We start from the raw sequence: 14848 nt of genomic DNA, 5'->3' as shown, positions 1-14848 counted from the left end.
GTGTGCACAGTGGTACACACGTGCGTGCACACTCACACAGGCACACTTTGCTGAACATTCTGAAAGTAAGCTGCAGACACCAGGCCACTTCAGTCCTGAACTGCTCAGGACCTGTCTCCTAAGAGCAAGGCCATCTCCCCGGGAACCACACCACACCGCCATACCCAAGATATTTCATATCCTCTGATACTTTGATACAATCTGCCTGCCCCCTCCTTCCCACCCTGCTGGGTTAGTTCTGTCTTGCCAAAGTCATTTAAGACAACTTTAACATTTTTTAAAAATATATATAAAATGTATACTTTTAAGAGTAACATTCTGTAAGAAACTCAAACATACCATAAGCAATGGAAAATAAGTGTCTTTCCTATGCGGTGCCCTTTTGCACTATTCTAACCCTTGGCTGTGCTGTCACAACCAGACGCTGGCTGAGGGTGCTTGACTTCGCCCATCTTTGGGCTTCTAGGAAGAAGGCTGCAGCAGGTATTCCCAAGTGCATCTTTGCATATATCCCGTGGGATATACTCCTGAGCATGGACCCGCTGAGTCATGTAGAATACCGCACTTAGAATTCCAGTGGAAATGTCCAAACTGCCCTTCTAAGGGTGGAACCCATTTCTCTTCCTTCTGACGACCGAGTCCGCTAGGACTGTTCTGCGGCTCCACGCAGTGTTGTGGAGGTGCTGTAGGGCCACAGCTGGCGCCCGAGGACTGAAGATGAGCATGGGCTACTGCCTCTTCTAAAGTTTATTCTTTAAATAGAATTTTTTTCCCACTTAAAAATACTACATACTCAGCATAGAAAGGTTAGGGTAAAAGTAGAAACAAAGAAAAGATTCACCATCATTGCACTATCCAGAGGCGATCACTGTTAATGCTTGTTGAATTTCCTTCTCATCCTTCTATCAGCTTACACGGCTGTGATTGCTCTGCTCATGTAAACTGTTCCCTGCTGTACTCTAAAATGCACGGAGCGAGCTGCTGGGTCACTTATAGGAATATAATTATATACAAAACAGATGGATTCTGAGTGTAGACAGAGCCGTGGCACAGAAAGCTCAATTCTGTAATCAGAGTGCTTGAAACGAGTTTTACTGTTAGCAGTAACTTAAGGATATTAAAAATAATGAAATTGACCAATCTGGCCATAATGCCTTCTGTGAAACACAGTCCCCAAAGCCCCAGCCTTGGCGTAATGGCCAGGTTGGCTCCCCCTGAAGAGCTCTGGGACCCTTGGGCAGGTCACGCCATCTTTCAGGTCTGTTTCCTCATGTGTAAATAGAAGATGGGCTGGAGTATGGCTAAGTCTCTATTGGCCCAAGGGCCTGTGCAGAAAGGGCCTGAGGCCGTGTCGTAGAGAGGCCCATGGGCAGGGTGCCCTAGGTCGGCATTGGGAGCTTGGCTCTGGGGCATTCCCACCCGTCCCTGAGGAGAGGGGCTCACTGTGCCTGGACTGTTTGTACAAACAAGAGTGTATGCTGAGCACTTGCCGTTTTTCCAGAAATCTTGGATTTTGGAACATGCCAGGCAGAGGGTGCCCATGTGATGCGCTTCCCTGTCACAGCTCATTGCTGGGGGATTCAGCACATCCTGCACAACCCCACTGGGAGCACTCTTGAACACAGGCATCTGGTTTCCTCCGGCCTTTGTCTTATGCACCTTTGCTCCCTGATGATTGTGCTTTCTGTCCTTTTTGCTATAATAAACCATGGTCATGGGTACAACCATATGATGAGTTCTGAGTCCCCCAAGAGAATGATCACTGGGGGTGCATGGTCTTGGGGACCCTTACTTCATGCCTAAGAACCAGGAACCAAAAAAGACCTCTGTGGCAAGATTCACCACACCTCACTCATTTATTTTGCCAGCTGTCACTTAAATGAATGGCAAAACATACTATGAATCACAAGCACTAAACATAACTATTTTAGGTACTGAAACAGATCCACATGCAGCCCCTTAAGCCCTCTGGCTGGCCCAGAGGAGGGGTGAGTCTGCAGGGAGGAGTCTTCCCTGCGTGAGCTCCTTTCCTTGGCTGAGGAATTGGCCTTTCCTTTATTTCTCAGAAGGGGTAACACTGAGGAACAGCGTCTTTATGAGATGTCACCAAGGCTTCAGGTCATCTTGGAACCAGGCATCGTAGAATCCAGAGGGAGAAGTGGGCAGGGTGTAGAAGTCGACTGCGCTGCGGCCAAAGCCGGCAGCGTGGCCCGAGCCTGGGACGGGCATGGGCCAGTCTGCTCTGGATGGAGCAGGGGAATGTGAGACGTGGGCAGTGGGAGAGGGAGAGGGAATAACAGCACCGCCTTTGCTTAAAAAGGAGGGAGGTTCAAAAGGGAGAGGATATGTGATTCATGCTGAGGTTTGACAGAAAACAACAAAATTCTGTAAAGCAATTACCCTTCAATTCAAAAGAGAGAAAGAGAAAAAAGGAAGGGTCCTAGTGCACAGACTGTCATGTTGTGCCCTGGGCTGCCCTGCAGCCAGAGATCTGCCACCAGCAGGTGAGAGAATTACCTCCACTCTACACCTGTGTTTCTTATTCTACTGCAGAAGGGATAGTGAAGGCAGTAGCTCTACTCCTAAATGCAAATAGTGAAGGTCAGTCCCTAAAGGAGGGATCTGATATGAATAAATGCAAGAGACAACTCAACAGGTGGACAAATGGAGGTTACAGTAAGAGAGAGTAGAGTTCATTACCATGGAAGAGAGGGATTACGAAACAGAGAGAAACAGACAACAAAGACCACTGGTCGTCCTAGCCAGCTCAACATGGGATGTGTCAACATTCTGGTGTATTTCAATGCCATTTAAAATCTACGTCTAGGACGGGTGCAGGGACCCAGGGGGAGGCGTGATGGGGAGCTTCTGGGCTGCAGTACTGTTCCACTTCTTGGTCTGGGTGGCAGTTAAATGGCTGTGTTCGCCTGTGAAAATTCACTGAGCTGTTCTTGTCATCTAGGGACTTCTGTGCATACGTATTCTACTTCTATTGTCACTTTAATTCTCCTTCCCAACATCTAAACATACACAGATATTTAATTTTTTAATTATAGAAATAGAAAAAAATTACCACTCACCATTAGATCATAAGTATTACATATATTACTTTTTAAAATATATAATGAAATACCTACCTGTAGCTATAAGACATATGCAATTTTACATAATAAATGAAAGATGAAAAAATCATGAATGCTTTCCATAACTTCCATATTTTAATGGCTGCAATATTTGGGTACATGTTTCATAACTAACTTCTTTTTTATTGACAACTTAACTTGCTGATGAACTTTCAATATTATAAAACACTATGATCAATATTTGGGGGGATGTGGCCTTTACCAAATGCTGAATTATTTCCTCAGCAGATAAGCTTAAAAAATAGAATTATTAGGCTAAAGGTGATGAACATTTTTAGGACAGTTTTTTATAGATTGTCAAGTTACTTTCCAAAACTATGGTATCATTTTGAAAAGTAATGAAGCATGGCAAAAAAGCATGGCCTGGCAGTGAGGGAGGCAAGGGTTTAAACACTGCCAGTTACTAGCTGTATGTTCACAGGCAGGTTCCTTAACTTCTCTGAGCTTCAGCTTCCTTATTTGGAAAATAGGGACAAAGTCTCCTAATATATCAGCTTATTGTGAAGATTCAACAATATTAAACACCACCATCAATTCATAAATGTGCCATACCCTGGCCTACACTGGGTATCCACATGGTAACATTTTGAAGGAAAAATTTAGATCAGGTCTTAATTAGTTCTTTATGTAACACTCTCAAAAATATTTTTCTCAGTCTGCTGGTACCATCCACTCATTCAGTCTTATTTTTTTGTGAATGTGGTTTTATTTATTATTTATAAGACTGGAAAGTTATCTCTGTCTTAGAGACTTGAGAATTCATTATTTTTATTTTTTCTTGATATTTATATACTTTTAGATAACTTTAAAAATTTTTGAGTTCAATTTATTTAGAATTAAATTTGACATTTATAGTAAGGAAAGGACCCAACATATTTTTTTTTCAAATTTCTAGTCAGTTAATTTAAAATATTTTAGTGAATAAAATACTTTGATTTGTGAGATTTCCTTTGTAACAGTCATATATAAAAGGTCGTATATAAAATTAAACCAAATCTAATACCAGAATCCTTTGCTTTTTGAAAGTTTGCTTTTCGCTGCTTTGCTTGGATGAAAGATCTATATTAGTACCTGTTTTTGCTAATGAAAGAAATCTGAAGGGGATTTTGGCCTTTAGGGAAAAAGGCAAAAGGTAAAAATAGTGTTCTGCGTCTGTCCTGCGGTGAATGTTAGGCAGCCAGCGCCACCCTGAACGGAGCGGGTTCCTCCCCAGGTATGACTCTTAGCCTCGCAGCGTCAGCCACCACAGCTCTGAGCTGTGAGCGTCAGTGCTTTACCTCGACTCATCTTTTGCCTCCGATAGCAAACTGTGTCCTAAGGTAACTGCTTCTTCACGGTGAGGGTTCGGAAGGTTTTCACAGGAATGCCCCACTATCAAGAGAGCAGGAGAAACCTGCCCACGTCTTAGCAGTCATTCATTTTCCCAATAAGGTATCTAAATACGATCTGCTATTTTAGTAAACAGACGTCTTCCGCTTACTCTTCTAAGAGTGCGTATGTTGTTCTTTTTATTCAAGACACAACTTTTTTCAGGAAGCTTAGAAATAACCAGCAATAATATAGTTACTCTCTTTTATTCAGATATAGGCACAATGTTAAAAGCTTACCTGAAATTCTGTACTGCATCAAGGTGTGAAATTACAGTGGAACTGAAATTAAAATGCAGAAAACTATGATTATAAAAAGCTAGGAAGGCAATACACAAAGCAATCTGAGAAGAGTTTAAATAAAAACAACTTTCCTATTTTCAAGGTGGAGTTCAAGGTAGTTAAGGATAGTAAATTCTAATTCTAATTTGATGTTGTACGCTAATAAAGAAAAACAAAATGGTAAAGACAATGATGTAAAAGCCTGTATATCAGGACTTCCCTGGTGGTCCAGTGGTTAAGACTCCTCACTCCCAGTGCAGGGGGCTTGGGTTCAATCCCTGGTCAGGGAACTAGATCCTACATGCCACAACTAAAGATCCCACATGCTGCAACAAAAATTAAAGATCCCACATGCCGCACTAAGACCCAGCACAGTCAAATCAATAAATAAATATTAACAACAACAACAACAACTTTTATATTAGCCATGGAAGGTATGCACAGTCAACAAAGGGCAAAATCAGGAAAGGTCTCTAAAGCCTTCATTTCGTTGCTAAGAACCCATCCACAGTATCTACAGGCTGGAAACTTTGGTCATTTTCAGACACCGAAGCCTACTGACAGAGGATCAATTTCAAAAGGCCCTGCCGGAGGTGCTGCTGAATTATTTACTCTGGAGGCTGAACTTTGCTATTGGTGGTCCCCAAAGCAATCAAATCCCAATCTTAGGGCACTGAAACCACACGTACCAAACAACCTCTCTCTTGGTGCTGCTGGGGAAGGTGCCTGAGACACACAGCCCGTCCTCTCCACGGCTTCCTTTGGGGTCACCTTAGACCCAGCATCCAGTCAGGCCCACAGATCACCTGAACCTCCCCTCTCCCCGGGGCAAGGGCCCTGACACTTCACCCTCCAGGCCCCCAGCCTTGCTTCCTGCAAAGGGGACCTCGTGGAGCACCTGGGAGCAGCTCTCCTGGGCAGCACAGGCCAGTGAGGGCTCAGAGTGGCTTACATGATTACAGAAGCTGCCTTCACAGAGAAGGAAAGTGAGAGCTACACACGAAATGAGAATTCTAAGACTTTATGTCCTCTTCTTATCCAGTCCAGACACGACCGTGACACTGCTATAACCCACGTGTTTCCCCCCTCCCAAAGCTGGAAGAGTCTCCCGTCTCCTCAAAGCTAGAAGAGTTGCCCTGCTTCATAGGAATTCAGTTCATGTTTTGCTCTCCCTACGAACATAGCTAGTGTAGATGATAAAATTCCAGTTGAGCTATTTCAAATCCTGAAAGATGATGCTGTGAAAGTGCTGCACTCAATATGCCAGCAATTTTGGAAAACTCAGCAGAGGCCACAGGCCTGGAAAATGTCAGTTTTCATTCCAATCCCAAAGAAAGGCAATGCCAAAGAATGCTCAAACTACCGCACAATTGCACTCATCTGACATGCTAGTAAAGTAATGCTCAAAATTCTCCAAGCCAGGCTTCAGCAACACATGAACCATGAACTTCCAGATGTTCAAGCTGGTTTTAGAAAAGGCAGAGGAATCAGAGATCAAATTGCCAACATCCGATGGATCATCGAAAAAGAAAGAGTTTCAGAAAAACATCAATTTCTGCTTTATTGACTAGCCAAAGCCTTTGACTGTGTGGATCACAATAAACTGTGGCAAATTCTGAAAGAGATGGGAATACCAGACCACCTGACCTGCCTCTTGAGAAGTCTGTATGCAGGTCAGGAAGCAACAGTTAGAACTGGACATAGAACAACAGACTGGTTCCAAATAGGCTGTATATTGTTACCCTGCTTATTTAACTCATATGCAGAGTACATCATGAGAAACCCTGGGCTAGATGAAGCACAAGCTGGAATCAAGATTGCTGGGAGAAATATCAATAATCTCAGATATGCAGATGACACCACCCTTATGACAGAAAGTGAAGAAGAACTAAAGAGCCTCTTGATGAAAGTGAAAGAAGAGAATGAAAAAGTTGACTTAAAGCTCAACATTCAGAAAACTAAGATCATGGCATCCAGTCCCGTCACTTCATGGCAAATAGATGAAAAAACAGTGGAAACAGTGTCAGACTTAATTTTGGGGGGCTCCAAAATCACTGCAGATGGTGATTGTAGCCATGAAATTAAAAGACGCTTGCTTCTTGGAAGGAAAGTTATGACCAACCTAGACAGCATATTAAAAAGCAGAGACATTACTTTGTCAACAAAGGTCCATCTAGTCAAGGCTATGGTTTTTCCAGTGGTCATGTATGGATGTGAGAGTTGGCCTATAAAGAAAGCTGAGCACAGAAGAATTGATGCTTTTGAACTGTGCTATTGGAGAAGAGTCTTGAGAGTCCCTTGGACTGCAAGGAGATCCAACCAGTCCATTCTGAAGATCAGCCTTGGGATTTCTTTGGAAGGAAATGATGCTAAAGCTGAAACTCCAGTACTTTGGCCACCTCATGCGAAGAGTTGACTCATTGGAAAAGACTCAGATGCTGGGAGGGATTGGGGGCAGGAGAAGGGGACGACAGAGGATGAGATGGCTGGATGGCATCGCTGACTCGATGGACGTGAGTCTGAGTGAACTCCGGGAGTTGGTGATGGACAGGGAGGCCTGCCGTGCTGCGATCCATGGGGTCGCAAAGAGTTGGACACGACTGAGCAACTGAACTGAACTGAACATGCCCCCTATCCTGGTTGGGCTCAGTAGTGACAGGGCAGATGGGCTGAGAGGATCCTGAGAGTATGGGGGTGGACCGGATCAAGCAAAGATTCAACCACCAGCCCCACTTCGAGATCTCCTGCTTGATTTCTGGGTTCCCCATAGCTAATGCTTTCCATATCCAAGTGGAAAAGGTCCATCCCTGTGACTGAATGGCTGATGGGGTAATTGTGATGGACTTAAATAGGAAAAGGAGTTCGTCAAGGCTGCATATTGTCACCCTGCTTATTTAACTTATATGCAGAGTACATCATGAGAAACGCTGGGCTGGAAGAAGCACAAGTTGGAATCAAGATTGCCGGGAGAAATATCAATAACCTCAGATATGCAGATGACACCACCCTTATGGCAGAAAGTGAAGAGGAACTAAAAAGCCTCTTGATGAAAGTGAAAGAGGAGAGTGAAAAAGTTGGCTTAAAACTCAACATTCAGAAAATTAAGATCATGGCATCCGGTCCCATCACTTCATGGGAAATAGATGGGGAAACAGTGGAAACAGTGTCAGACTTTATTTTTTGGGGCTCCAAAATCAGTGCAGATGGTGATTGCAGCCATGAAATTAAAAGATGCTTACTCCTTGGAAGAAAAGTTATGACCAACCTAGACAGCATATTCAAAAGCAGAGACATTACTTTGCCAACAAAGGTCCGTCTAGTTAAGGCTATGGTTTTCCCAGTGACCATGTATGGATGTGAGAGATGGACTGTGAAGAAAGCTGAGCGCTGAAGAATTGATGTTTTTGAACTGTGGTGTTGGAGAAGACTCTTTAGAGTCCCTTGGACTGCAAGGAGATCCAACCAGTCTCAGTCCTGGGTGTTCACTGGAAGGAGTGATGCTGAAGGTGAAACTCCAGCACTTTAGCCACCTCATGTGAAGAGTTGACTCATTGGAAAAGACTCTGATGCTGGGAGGGATTGAGGGCAGGAGGAGAAGGGGACGACAGAGGATGAGATGGCTGGATGGCATCACTGACTCGATGGACGTGAGTTTGAGTGAACTCTGGGAGTTGGTGATGGACAGGGAGGCCTGGCGTGCTGCAATTAATGGGGTTGCAAAGAGTCGGACACGACTGAGCGACTGGACTGAACTGAACTAAAAGGTTAAAAAGTGTATTACTGAATTTCATACTGTTGGGAAAGAGCTCTATAAAGACCATAATTCCACAAGGCTGCACACACCTTCAGAAAGGAAAAAGGACACTTTGTTTTGCTTAAAGTAATTTAACTGTTCATTAAAATTTCCTTTCAAATGCTGAATAGCAGTGAATTCCCTGAATAAAGTGAATACTGAATACTTTGAATTCTCTTTTTGATCTTAATTTGCAGAGAACTTGAACATCTTTCACGTCGCTATTATTTTATTAAGTAAATTGAGGAAGGACATTCACTCTGTCCATTACTGACCACTGCTTTGGTAATATCCCAAATGCACTATGGTGATTTCATCTGGATATTGAGACAAATTAGACCATTTTCTACTTTTGAATTTATGAAAGCAATGATTCTCAGTGGTAATACCACTCCTAGGGGAGCATTTTGGAGAAGGGAAAGGCTACCCACTCCAGTATTCTTGCCTGGAGAATTCCCATGGACAGAGGAGCTTGGCGGACTTCAGTCCATGTGGTCACAAAGAGTCAGGCATGACTGAGCAACTAAGCACAGCACAGCACAGGGGAGCATTTTGGGAATACTGGTGTCCCTTCTGGTTGTCATAATAATTTGGGGAGCCAGCAATGTTAGATGTCCTGCAGAGCACAATGGAGAAATGTCCCATGTAACTTTGAAATACCCTGCTAATCTAAATCCACTGTAAATATAAATAAATGGTTCTTTAATGTGTGCTAACATAAAACATTTTCATAAGCAGTTGCACAAAAAGTCCAACGTTTAGAAACAGAAGCTTAATGATTTGAGACATTCCTTCCAAATTTATGAATAAATTACTTACTACGTGCACTTTGCTGTCCAAGGTAGCATCATATTTCCAACTATATATTTAGTTGAAAAGGTTAAAAGTCACAAAGCCAGTTGCAAATGTACAACTGGTAATTTAGGAGAACCAAAACATGACTTAATTAGTAGGACACATGGAAAGTAGGAGCCTTGATGGGTTCATTAAAAGGCTGTTTTAAACATAGCACCTATCAGCGCTATCCTATATATTTTAATTTTTACATTTTTCATAGCACAGAACAGATTCTGTACCCAGGGGTCTTCACAAAGCTCCTGTTTCTTTTCCCCACATCACCAGTGAAAGAGCTTTGAAGGCCATTTGAGTAAAATGTATTCTTCAATATGTGGAAGGATTTCAAGATAAGAGATGTATTTCTAGTGATTTCTCACTGCCCTAACGTTTCATGTCATAAGGTGGAGAACTGTTATGACACAGTATTTATGAATAGGGCCAGGTCACTCGCGAGGCCATCATTCTTCAATTCCTCCACTCCGACAGTCTGTGACCTGTCTCAGCACACTAGCCCCACTACACGAGGTCAGAACCAGCTACTTCTTTTCATTTGTGTGTCACATCCACCTCTAACATTTCGTTTTCTTGATAGTCTTGTATGAAATGGCTTCTGGTTCTACTTTCTTAAATTCAAACTTCCTCATTGTAAATACAAATGGCCTTCTACATCCACAGGTTCTGCATCTCTGGATTCAACCAACCTCAGATCAAAAATCCCTTCTCCAGTGGATCTTCCTGACCCAGGAATCGAACCGGAGTCTCCTTCATTGCAGGCAGATTCCTGACCAACTGAGCTATCAGGGAAGTCCGGTAGCCACTCCAGTATTCTTGGGCTTTCGTTGTGGCTCAGCGGGTACAGAATGCAATGCGGGAGAGACCTGGGTTGGATCCCTGGGTTGGGAAGATCCCCTGGAGAAGGGAGGAGCTACCCACGCCAGTATTCTGGCCTGGAGAATTCCATGGACTGTATAGTCCATGGGGCTGCAAAGAGTTGGACACAACTGAGCAACTTTCACTTTCAGATTGAAAATATTATGAAGAAAATTTCCAGAAAGTTCCAAAAAAGCAAAATTTAAATTTGCTGCATGCTTACAACTTACAACATAGCACTTATACTGTATTAGGTATCATAAGTAGTCTAAACAGCTTTGTAGGTTATATGCAAATATGGTGCCATTTATAGGAGGAACTTGAACATCCTTGAATTTTGGTATTAGGGGAAGGGGTCTGAGAACCAATCCCCTGAGGATACCATGGGACAACTATGAATTCTAGCATGTGACTACTCCATGACGTCAGCTGGGGGTGGTCACCCCAGGAAGTCTACAGGTAAATACATATTTTGCTATTAAAAATTATTTCCTTTTTCTTTCCTTTGCATATTATTCTTTGGGCATTTCATCAAGTTGTTGACTTGATGAGGCTGAAAGCTATTTCCTGTTGAGACGTAAATGTCTGTTGGGGTGGAGGGCATTAGTACTGATGAGAAAGAACAAGTGACAGACACAATTCAATAGCAAAACCCAGAAATTTAATTGAAAAACAGGCAGAGGATCTAAACAGACATTTTTCTAAAGCAGACATAGAGATGGCTCATAAGCACATGAAAAGCTGTTCAATACCCCCCTAATTATCAGGGAAATGCACATCAAGCAAACCATCACCTCACACCTATTAGCACAGGTATAAACAAAAAAAGGTAAGAAGTAACAAGTGATGCTGAGACATGGAGACGAGAGAACTCTTGTGCACTGCTGTGTTGTGCTCAGTCGCTCAGTCGTGTCCGACTCTTTGGGAGCCCATGGACTGTAGTTTGTCAAGCTCCTCTGTCCATGGTGATTCTCCAGGCAAAAATACTGAAGTGGGTTGCCATGTCCTCCTCCAAGGGATCTTTCCAACCCAGGGATCAAACCCAGGTCTCCTGCATTGCAGGAGGATTCTTTACCAGCTGAGCCACCAGGGAAACCTAAGAATATTGGATCAAGTAGCCTATCCCTTCTCCAGGGGATCTTCCCGACCCAGGAATCAAACTGGGGTCTCCTGCATTGCAGGCGGATTCTTTATCAGCTGAGCTACCAGGGAATCCCCGGTGCACTGCTAGTGAGAAGTAAACTGGTGCAGCCACTATGGAAAACATTATGAGGGTCTCCCCAAAATTAAACATTGAACTAATATATGACCTAGCAGTTCCAGTTCAGAAACATCTGAAGGGAACACAAACAGCAACTTGAAAAGACACCTGTATCCGCATGTCCATTACAGCACTATTTACAATAGGCAAGATGAGAAGGAACCTAAGTATGTGTCGATGAATGAATGGATAAAGAAAACATGGTATATATACAACAGAATATGATTCAGCCACAAAAAAGAAAGAAATCCTGCCATTTGTGACAACATGGACAGACCTTGGAGGCATTAAGTGAAATAAGTCAGACAGAGAAAGACAAATACCATATGATCTCATTTACATGTAGACTCTAAAAACAAACAAAAAAACCACACCGTGAACTCTTTAGAGAACAGACTGGGTTGCTAGAGGCCTGCCTGGGTAAAATGGGTGAAGGTTCTCAGAAGGTACAAAGTTCCGATTATAAAGTAGTTAAGTCCTGGGGAAGTAATACACACCGAGGTCAGTTCAGTCCAGTCGCTCCGTCATGTCCGACTCTCTGCGACCCCATGGACTGCAGCACGCCAGGCCTCCCTGTCCATACCAACTCCCGGAGTTTACTCAAGCTCACACACCGTGGTAACTATAGTTAATAATACTGTACTATATATTTGAAAGTTGCTGAGAAGGTAACATTTTTTTCTTTTTTTGGCTTTACATCACGGCTTGTGGGATCTTAGTTGCCCACCAGGGATTGAACCTGGGCCCCAGCAGTGAGAGCACCGAATCCTAACCAGTGAACTGCCAGGACATTCCTGAGAGTAACTTAACTAGACTTACGGTGGTCATCATTTCACAAAGTACAGAAACAGTAAATCATTACATAGTGCACCTGGAAACTAACGCTTCTGTGTCAATAATATATCTCAATTAAGAGGAAAGGTGTGAGGGGACGAAAGCAGTGTCAGGGCGGGTGACCCCCTGCGTGGCGAGCAGGGCTCACGTACCTGTCCGGGCACAGGGAGACGTAGAGCAGCAGCAGCAGGGGCCCGGCCCCGACGACAGTGGCCAGGGAGGACCGCATCCAGGAGCTGAGCTGGCAGAAGTTGCAGTATTGCACCACGGCGGTCAGCACGGCCGAGCCCGTGAACATGGTGGACTGAAATGAGGGGAGGGCTCGTGAGGACCCCAGTGCGCCCACCAGCCTCCCCTCCACCTGGGAACCCCGAGAGCAGATGACACACTCACTTACCTGTCCTTCTGTGGAACAGAACACCCTCAGTTCAGGGACAGATCTTAAACCATGGGACTAATTAAGTTCCCACAGTTTTCTCGCTTACAGGTCTCACAGGCACTAAGATTCCTCTCCGACGTGTGGGAACCACACACGTCACCTTGGCAGGGAGGAAAGGCAGGCTGCCCCCATGAAGCCACCCGGTCATCAGTTCCCTCCCCAAAACCTGTCCTGCGGGCACCCTGCTGCATGTCTGCGGAAATGAAATCGCGGTGTGTAAGTAGCGAATGCAGCCAGCCCGCCAGCACTCTGTGCTACAGTTGCCGGCACCAGAAATACAATCTTGCAACAGCAGCGTGAATTCACTCTTTATGGGTTTAACTTGGAAGCACCTTCCATGATCAACAGCAGCCAGCTGAGGTGCCAGTGGATGGTTGGTGCCAGCTCTGCAGACTAAGGTTATTATTTTTACTTTTAAAATGAAGTACAGTTGATGGACAACAGTGTATTACCCTGTATCATTTGGATATGTGGGACAGATGCTTCCTCATAAAACATGTAAGGAAATAACTGACTTGGGATTTGGCGACACTCAGAGGGTAGGAGAGCACCCAGCCCCACAGGGCACTCTCCCCAGGCAGGCCTGCTCCTCTGTCCTAGGCAAGTCTTTTAAAAAGACAACTTCAAAGGACTAATAGGGTATGGGCCTTTGTGTTTAAATTCCTGTCCCAAGCCAGCAGACTTATTTAAAAATAAAAAAGTGATCCGTAAGCCCAGAGGAACCTGGACACAAAATCACTGCGACTCTACTTACGTGTATGTTTGTTTCAAATTCAGAGGTGACGTGTGAATACACCGCCAGGGCGGGGAGAGACACCAGGATGGCCCCGATGAAATGGCGCGGGAGCCAGCCGGCTATCCACTCCAGCAGGCGCTTCGTGCACGTCATCACGTCCTCCAGGAAGAACACCATCCTGGGGAGCGGGGAGAAAGGAAAATCAGGGTTTGGGTCTTTTTGGTGCCCCCCAGCCAAGGGCAGGCACGCACAGGGCGCAGCTAGTTTGGGAGTGGGTCCCCAGCAGCTTGGCGAGGAGCTTGGAGCCGAGACACGGAGGCAGGCAGGCCCCAGAGAAGGGCTTGCTGTGGGCAAGGCAGAGAAACCCTTTGGCAAAGAGCTGAAGGGGCCTCCTGGGAGGCTGGAGGTGAGCGTGGAGGGGAGGGGTCACGCACTGGAAGCTACAGTTTCCTGTCCTGGGATGCTGGGGAGGAGAAGAAACTCCAGGTCAGGGCCAGTCTCCCTGTTTCTCTCTGACCCCCAGTGTGGGGCCATCCTGCTGAGAGCAGCAGGGCTGGAGGAAGGGGTGGGCCTGGGGCAGCGATGGCATCGGCAGAATCACTGTGAGCTCCTGGGGCTGGGGCTGCACTTGAAGGCCAGTTGGGCGGGTCCTGAGGGCCCTGCCTCCTAGAGGGGCCCTGATGTCTCTCAGACCCTCTGTCCATTTTTAAACGGAGTGCCTTTTATTATTGAGCTAACATTCTGGACCCTTGTTGTGGACACGACTGCCAATACTTTTCTATTCTGTATGTCCTCGTTCACTTAGGGGTGAAGAGTGATGATGGTGTTCTTTGAAACATGAAAGTTTTAGATTCTAATGAAGTCTAGCGTAGCTACGTTTTCTTTGGCTGCTTGTGTTTCCGTGTCACCTCGAAGAAACCACTGCCTGACCCGAGCCCATGGACTTGGGCCTGCGCTTCCTCTGGGGGTTTAGGGCTTCACTCTTGCATCCAGGAGAGGCCCCGGTCAGGGGCACCCTGCACACTTCCTCTTCTCTCTCTCTGCTCTGCTTTCTTACCCCTTATCTTCCCACTTTCTAAGTGTCTGGTTTGGGAGCTCAAGGGACTTAACTGGTGGCATTGAGGCCGCAGAGGACACTGACCTGCAGATAAGGAGGGGGACCCCCTGTGCTGAGGGGTTCGCGAGGGAGGAGCCTGTGAAGCAGGGCTGGGCCAGGGAAGAGAAGAGGACCGTCCAGAAATGCACTCGCGGAGCCGGCTGGCAGTTATGCCAGCAGAGGGAGCTGA

General features: G+C 45.2%; 1 protein-coding gene across 2 annotated transcripts in view; it reads right to left on the bottom strand.

Moving 5' to 3' along the window:
• ADCY9 (adenylate cyclase 9) overlaps positions 1 to 14848 on the bottom strand; it is a 111474-nt gene that overhangs the window by 10908 nt on the left and 85718 nt on the right. For both annotated transcript variants that reach the window (XM_027528205.1, XM_027528206.1), the window contains exons 8-10: positions 13581 to 13740; positions 12540 to 12691; positions 4751 to 4792 (exon numbers count right to left, since the gene is read on the bottom strand). In XM_027528205.1, the coding sequence (XP_027384006.1) occupies positions 4751 to 4792; positions 12540 to 12691; positions 13581 to 13740 (354 nt within the window). The remainder of the gene's footprint in view (positions 1 to 4750; positions 4793 to 12539; positions 12692 to 13580; positions 13741 to 14848) is intronic.

This window comes from Bos indicus x Bos taurus, chromosome 25, assembly GCF_003369695.1.
Source record: "Bos indicus x Bos taurus breed Angus x Brahman F1 hybrid chromosome 25, Bos_hybrid_MaternalHap_v2.0, whole genome shotgun sequence".
Lineage (NCBI taxonomy): Eukaryota > Metazoa > Chordata > Mammalia > Artiodactyla > Bovidae > Bos > Bos indicus x Bos taurus.
Note: the sequence above shows the minus strand (reverse complement) of the source record. Positions and strands in the feature narration are given on the sequence as shown.